At 42.2% G+C, this 7975-nt stretch overlaps 1 protein-coding gene across 2 annotated transcripts in view; it reads left to right on the top strand.

Moving 5' to 3' along the window:
• Positions 1-7045, top strand: part of LOC144004475 (uncharacterized) — a 123760-nt gene extending 116715 nt beyond the window's left edge. For both annotated transcript variants that reach the window (XM_077501639.1, XM_077501640.1), the window contains one exon: positions 3211-7045. In XM_077501639.1, coding sequence (XP_077357765.1) covers positions 3211-4451 — 1241 coding nt within the window. In that variant the 3' untranslated portion in view covers positions 4452-7045. The remainder of the gene's footprint in view (positions 1-3210) is intronic.
• Positions 7046-7975: the final 930 nt, after the last annotated feature.

The raw sequence follows: 7975 nt of genomic DNA on the forward strand, positions 1-7975 counted from the left end.
CAGCAATTCGCGAAAACTCACAAACTTCGTGTTGTGACATCATGAAGGCTGAAACCCTCATCTGAGCAAATATGAGGTAGGTCCAGTTAACGTGTTTGGAGAAAAATGTAGAAGAAAATTCGTAAGAAAAAAAAATGCCGCTAGGTGGCGCTATCAGTAAGATGAAATATAAGTTTGTAGATGTCTTTAGGGCTGGACTCTCATCAAATGTGTGAAATTTTGAGACGATAGGATCATCTGGGTCAAGTTCATGCAGCTTTTATTGTCACGAAAAATCTTCAGACTTTGCATTACTGTAGCGGCCACGCCCTTTGGCGAAAAGTTACAATATTCGGTGTGGGGCATGATCAACATCTTAAGGCTATTCTGACCAATTTTCAACTGGATCCCTTCAACGAGCTCGGCACAGTAGCTAAAAACGTAAAGTATGACATTAATTGTTACCACTAGGTGGCGCTATATGTAGAACTGAATTTTATCATATAGATGTTTTCAGGCCGTGACTATTACGTTGCCTGAGAAGTTTGAGATTTTTTGGAGCTTAAACATGGGAGTTAGGCATTTGCTCTTATTGGACAAATGAAATTTTAAAGGCAATATTTGATGCCCCGCCCCCGTCATATAGTATTTCGAAAAGGCAAGATGTTTTGCCCAGTTGTTCTCTCAGGTCTTGAGATGATAAATGCCAGGTTTGAAGTCAATTGGATGAAAAATGTTTGCAAAGGGAGAAAAAGCATGACCACAGTGAATGTGCCAAAATAGGCCAAAAATGGACATAAAAAAATTCATAGCTCACTTCCTGTACATTTTAGCTACATGGTCCCAATAGACTTTTTTTTTTTTGTGCGTCTCGGGGTGCTACACGTGCCTGCCAATTTTCGTTGCTCTAGCTCAAATGTGCCGGGCTTGGTTTTTCTTTTTCTACGCTAGGGGGCGCTATAGAGTCACGTTGTTATGACGACTTCATATCATCAAATTTTTCGCCGGGCCTGAGGAGTGTGCAAAGTTTGGTGAGTTTTCGTGAATGTTTAGGTACCCAAAATCGCGATCGTTTGCGGAGAATAAAGAAGAAGAAGAAGAAGAATATTTACAAAAACAATAGGGACCTCGCAGCGGTCGCTGCTCGGGCCCTAATAATAATAATAATAATAAGAATTCCTACAAAAACAATAGGGCCTCGCAGCGGCACCGCTGCCGCTGCTCGGGCCCTAATTCCTTCAGGAACAATAGGGACCTCGCAGCGGTCGCTGCTCGGGCCCTAATAAGAATTCCTTGAAAAACAATAGGGCCTATAGATTTTGGGTTGTCTTGACATAGCGTCGCCCGTGTAGTGTGACACGTTGAACGATTGGTCGCCTGTTGTCCGGGACGGTTCACGACCATCACGACGAAAGTCTAGCATGTTAGAATTTTTGCTCATCTTGACGCATAATGTGACATACCTACGTCGTCGTCCGTTTGGTTCCACAGCATTGACCAATAGCGAGAGGGAACGAAACGTTAATCACACACTGAACAGCACTTTAAAGCTCTTTTCATTTATGTATACATTTGTTTATTTATTCGTTTATGTATTTATTTATTTATCCCTTGGATATTTCATAGGACGGGGCTAGACAGGTGCATCTTGGGGGGGATTAATACAAAAAAAAGCGCAGTGCTGCGGCTGCATGGAGCGCGCACGCATCCGTGCAACCCGTCAGGCAACGGCGACGTGAATAGAGGACCAAAATATATTGTGACTGTTGTTCTAATAATTTCAGAGATTTGGGCATATGAGTCGGGATGGGCACATATTTAGTGAGGATCGATCACATTTTCATTTAGGTGGGCCAGGCCTCGCCCCCTTAACTGTCACCCGCTCTTACTTGAAAGTTTTTTTTTCCCCCTCTGAGTGAGTGGCGTACTATCCAATGCACCGTACTAAAACAAGTCAAATATGAATAAATGAAGCAGTAAAAATTACTCAAACAATATAATATTTCAGTGTTTGATAAAATAATAAAACAAGATGTCATCCCGCAAATTAATAAAATCTGCTATAATTACCCCGGCGCATATTGGCCTAAATAAATTAAAATACAGTGGTGGCTACTAAATCATATTTTAAACACTATTGCGGAGCAGGGAGCACAAGCAATGCGCTCATATCACACTTGTCCCATGCGTGCTCCATTCACGCAATCACTCCCTGTCCTTGCCTCTCTTTTTTTTTTTTTTTTTTTTTTTTTTTTTTTTTTTTTTTTTTTTTTTTTTTTTGTCCTACCTCCCCGACAAACAGTGGCCGACGCGTGTCTCTTGGCAAGACAACATGCGATGATCGGCTAGTGTCTTGTCGCGTTCAGACGTGTAGTGTGACTACACGCCCCATCCACGACACGGAACGAATTTGTCGGGTAATGTGACAGCGCAACTGTCGTGTAAGACAAAAAAATCGCATAGTCTGACATTGGCATAACACCGCAGCCCCAATCAACAAGATCACGGGCTACCAGCGACGGACATCAATGTATTGAGCAGCGCGAGAAGGTTTAAAGAGGATGTGTCCTGGCGACGATCCCTTTTTATGTACGGGGATTAACGTCAGCCGGAACTATAGAAGCATATTCTGTTATTCTTGCTCGATGTCGCGATAAAAGGAATTCTTTGCTGGTTATAGCACCGCCACCTGGTAGTCGGTCGGGACTGAAATAGAACCACATTACACAATTTTAAAGTCCTTGTATGGTTCTTGCTTAGCTTGAGCAATACTCCTTGCAGCCTCTTCATGCTCAATCTCCCATCTCATATCTGGTGTCAACAGCGTTGATGGGTAGCACACCTTCCTCACTGTCGACAAAGCTGGCCTCTCAATATTGGTGGCAACAATAGCATGCATGCTCGAGACAGTTACGCTCCCTGTTGGCTGGATGAGGTCTGCACACAGATGACAATGCGCACCCTTTACAGTATGGGTTTGTGTATATACATTGGCTGTTGCATCCAAAATTGCGGATGATGACATGGCAATGATGCAGTGCATGGGCCACATTTAAAGTATTTATTCTGATTAATGAGCTATTTTTAGGCATTCTCTTGAGAAATTACAGGGTGACCAATTAGGTCTCAGTCTAGAGCTCTACACACTTTGAAATCGCAATTCATCTGGCTCTCCCAATAACCTTCATTATGAATAATTACCATGTGTGTTTGTTTTCTTGTGTCTTGCAGACATCAGTGAATATATTTGTCCTGAGCAGCAGGAGCCAGAGCATCTTTACATTAAGAAAGAAGATGGCGGCAAAGAGGACGCCAAAGAGGAAGAAGAACAGCTGTCTCCTTCCATTAAAAAAGAGGAGGAGCCAGATCACGCTTGCGTTAAAGAGGAGGGAAAAGACCCTCCCTTCATCAAAGAGGAGCAGGAGGAAAAGGATGTCGATATGTTGCCATCAACTGCTGTCCCCTTGAAGAGTGAAGATGGTGCAACTGAGGCGAGCAGAGGGGTGGAGCCTCCAACCAGCAGCTCATGTCAACAAATGACAACTGAAGGTGATGGAGACCACTGTGGAGGATCACAAGCAGACGGCCTCCTAGCTCCACTGTCAGAAAGTGACGACGCTATGTCAGATGCTCTTCAGGATGAGGAGGAGGCTGAAAGTGATAGGGAATGTCACACTGACAAAAAATGCTGGAAATGTTCTCTGTGTAGGAAAACTTTCGCTCGTAAGGAATACTTGAAAAAACACATGAAAATACACACTGGTGATAAACCTTTTGGCTGCACAGGTTGTGGGAAAAGATTCTCTTGGAAGGTGAACTTAAAACAGCACACAAGAACCCACACTGGTGAGAAACCGTATGCCTGCTCAGTTTGTAGGCAAAGATTCTCTCACATGGCAAACTTAAAACTGCATACAAGAACCCACACTGGTGAGAAGCCTTGTGCCTGCTCAGTTTGTGGGCAAAGATTCTCAAACAAGGGAAACTTAAAAAAACACACAAGAACCCACACTGGTGAGAGGCCTTATGCCTGCTCAGTTTGTGGGCAAAGATTCTCTTACAAGGGAAACTTAAAACAGCACACAAGAACCCACACTGGTGAGAAACCTTATGCCTGCTCAGTTTGTGGCCAAGGATTTTCTCAAAGGGGAAGCTTAATAAAACACATAAGAACCCACACTGGTGAAAAACCTTATGCCTGCTCAGTTTGTGGGCAAAAATTCTCTACCAAGGATAACCTAAAAAAACACACAAGAACCCACACTGGTGAAAAACCTTATGCCTGCTCAGTTTGTGGGAAAAGATTCACTTATAAGTGTCGGGTGAAGAGACATAAATGTGCTGGTGAAGAACGCAGGAATCAAGAAGCTTCCAATGAAAATGTAAATGGTTCGGACCTGTGGTCCATTTCACAAAGCAGGTTTAGTGAGAACCCTGAGTCAGTTAACCCTGAAAGAAAAAAAAAACTCTGAAAAAACTCTGCTTTTTCCGTTTCAGAAAGGGAAGTAACTGAAACCAGGGAAGCAGAGGTAACTCTAGCCTGTTTCATAAAATGAGGTAACATTAGCTCTCGGTCAATCACCGTAGTAACAGAGTCTATGAACCTAATCTGGTCGGGACCAGATTTATCTCAATGAACCTCGAGTTTCTCTTTGTCTCCGCCTCCTTTTAGCCACACATGAAATTTGATGTCTTCATTCATTCAGTCAGCTGGAGAGTTGTGGCGTAACATACCGGTAGTTCTGCCACTTGTTATTTAAATAATAATAATAATGATCAGTCAAGAGGCCTCTATTGATGTCCACTTTTTTCACAAACATGGCATGACCTTTTGACAATAATCCCATTAATTAAGGTGCACTCTAAAAAGAGAACTGTTGAACCAATTTAAGATTACAAATTGAATAGTTGACCAACGTAGTAAAATTGCTTTACTTGGTAACACACGATTGAATTAAATTAATCCAAAGTGAATATGTTAAATTTAATGAATTATGAATCAATCAGTAAACCCATCCATCCATTTTCTGAACCACTTACTCCTCACAATGGTTGCAGGGGGTGCTGGATCTCATCTGGCTATTGGCAGTAGTTGGGGTACACCCTGAACTGGTCGCCAGCCAGATTCGCAGAATTATAAATCCATTAAACTTAACATTAAACTTTAATTTATTTTGGATTAACCTAAAATTAATATTAGGGTTGTCAAAGTTAAAGTCTTAACTAATCACTAGAAGTATCGCATTAATCATGTATTAACGCAGCCTAATCACTTTAACCGCAGATAATCCTTTCACTGACAGCGGATGTTACTTTAAAGGTAGCACAGGTTCTGTTTGAGCAATAAACACAACTACATGTATTCAAGTAAAGTATTACATAAATATTTGTGTATGACATTGAGAATATTTGGTCATGTCAAACTATTGGGCAGCAGCTGTTGGCTTCATCAAGCCTGGATCTCCAACTCCCACTGGAGCGGTTCGCAGCAGTGTGAAGCGGTTGGGATGAAGATCAGCACCTCCAAATCTGAGACCATGGTCCTCAGTCGGAAAAGGGTCTCATCCTCTCCGGGTCGAGGATGAGATCCTGCCCTAAGTGGAGGAGTTCAAGTATCTTGGGGTCTTCTTTACGAGTGAGGGCAGGATGGAGCAGGAGATCGACAGGCGGATCGGTGGAGCGTCTGCAGTGATGCGGACTCTGTATCGGTCCGTCGTGGTGAAGAAAGAGCTGAGCCAAAAAGCAAAGCTCTCGATTTATCGGTTATCTACGTTCCAAACCTCACCTAAGGTCACGAACTGTGGGTCGTGACCGAAAGAACAAGATCTCAGATACAAGCGGCCGAAATGAGTTTCCTCCGCAGGGTGTCCGGGCTCTCCCTTAGAGCAGTGTTTCCCAACCCTGGTCCTCGGGGCACACTAACCAGCCTGTTTTCCACGTCTCCAGATTCCAACGCAGGTGAGGATCGTTATCAGGCTTGGTAATGAGCTGTCATTGGAATTACCTGCGTTGCAAATACAGAGACATGGAAAACAGGCTGGATAGTGTGCCCTGAGGACCAGGGATGAAAAACACTGCCTTAGAGAGAGAGTGAGAAGCTCGGTCATCCAGGAGGGAGTCGAGCCGCTGCTCCTCCGCTCGAGAGGAGCCAGCTGAGGTGGCTCGGGCATCTGGTTCGGATGCCTCCTGGACGCCTCCCTGGCTAGGTGTTCCGGGCATGTCCCACCGGCGGGAGGCCCCGGGGACGACCCAGGACACGCTGGAGAGACAATGTCTCTCGGCTGGCCTGGGAACGCCTTGGGATCCCGCCGGAGGAGCTGGTTGAAGTGACTAGGGAGAGGGAAGTCTGGGTTTCTCTCCTAAAGCTCCTGCGGCCGTGACCCGACCTTGGATAAGCGGGAGAAGATGGATGGATGGATGAAACTATTGGGGTCATTTTTTTCCCATTTTGAATTTTGCAAGTAATTGACTGATTAGAAATAAGAGGAGGATGAGTTACTGAGGATACTGAGATAGTCAGTGTTACAAGGTACTTTTAGGTTGTTTTCATTGTCATTTTTTTTGGTGTGATTATCATTCTCTCATTTATCATTTTATTGCTGTATTCCTTATCTAAATTATGTTTCCATTGTTTCAGACTTGTTTCTTTATAGTTGATTATTTTCATTAATGAATCCTTTTGCAATGCAACGTCTTTTTTTTTTTTTTTTTTTTTTTTTTTTTTTGTGTGTGTCTAAGTTTTAATGTGATATTCTCTCACCTGACAGTGTTTGGCTCTACAAAGAAATTGGTTTGTAGGGGCATGAAAATCATGGAAAACATAAGAAAATTGAAACTATTTTCTAAATTCTTAAATTGTTATTGAAAAATAAAATGTTTAGTTTAATTTTATTAGTCATGGAAATATTGTATGGTTATTTAGGATGTGTAAAACAAAATAATGTAACGTGATTAAATAGAATGTGACACCTTTATATTCACATGGTATTGCTGGCCTATATCTAAATATTCCGATCTGTAATATGAATGTAAATGTGTGTTTCTTTTGGCATAAACTAAATGTACCAAAGAACCTACTGAGTATCTTTGCTTTCTTTCTGTGAACATTTTTTTCAAGCTTTTCTCTCCGAATGGGTCTTTCGGGAGTCGTTTGAGGCATGGAATGGCAACGTGAAGACCCGATCGGTGACCCGCATGCGCAGAAGAACGGCCATCTTGGAACGCTAACTACGGCACTAGAACACTAGAACTAATGCCTGCGTGATAGTGCACGTTCGTAAAAACATTATACAACATGGGGAAAAAACAGATTGATGCATTTTTAAGTAACTTTTAATCCAATAATGTGAACATTTTACTTTTGACCTGATTACATTATAGTGAGTCTACATTGTTGTACTTACAGTAAGGCTGTGGTGTGTGTGTTTTAAATTGTGGGTGTGAACCAGTGAGAACTCTTCGGACACGTGTCGTTGCCTCAAAAAAAAAAAAAAAAGTTCTGTTGTGTGGTCAAAAACAATTGAATTCCAATAAAGTCCAATCCTTTTCGATTAATGTCCAAAGGACAACACGATCCTTTTCGCTTATCGACAACGGTATGTAAAAAAACAAAAAGCAAAACTGTTTGCCTCCAAGATTAACACGCACCTAACGCTCATTATGAGCTTCTTTACTTCTGGGGGCACATGCGTCACCATGCGGTCAAACTCAGAAATCACATGACGAGAAGGAAAAACAAGGAATACTAAAATGGCTCCAACACAGTATGTGTCAAAAACTACCTTATGTACAAGACATGCTTGGGTAGAAATCTGCTTTTAGTCTAATTTAAAATACAAAAAACATAACGTGCTAATGTCCAGTACCTTTCACAATGGCTGTTTCATTTTGCGTGTGTGAACGTGTTTGGTCCTCTGTCGTTGCCGTAGTTTTTTTTTTTTTTTTCTTTTCCCACAGTTCCAAATACAAAACAATGAATACAAAGCTCAATAAAACA

This window comes from Festucalex cinctus, chromosome 17, assembly GCF_051991245.1.
Source record: "Festucalex cinctus isolate MCC-2025b chromosome 17, RoL_Fcin_1.0, whole genome shotgun sequence".
Taxonomy (NCBI): Eukaryota; Metazoa; Chordata; class Actinopteri; order Syngnathiformes; family Syngnathidae; genus Festucalex; species Festucalex cinctus.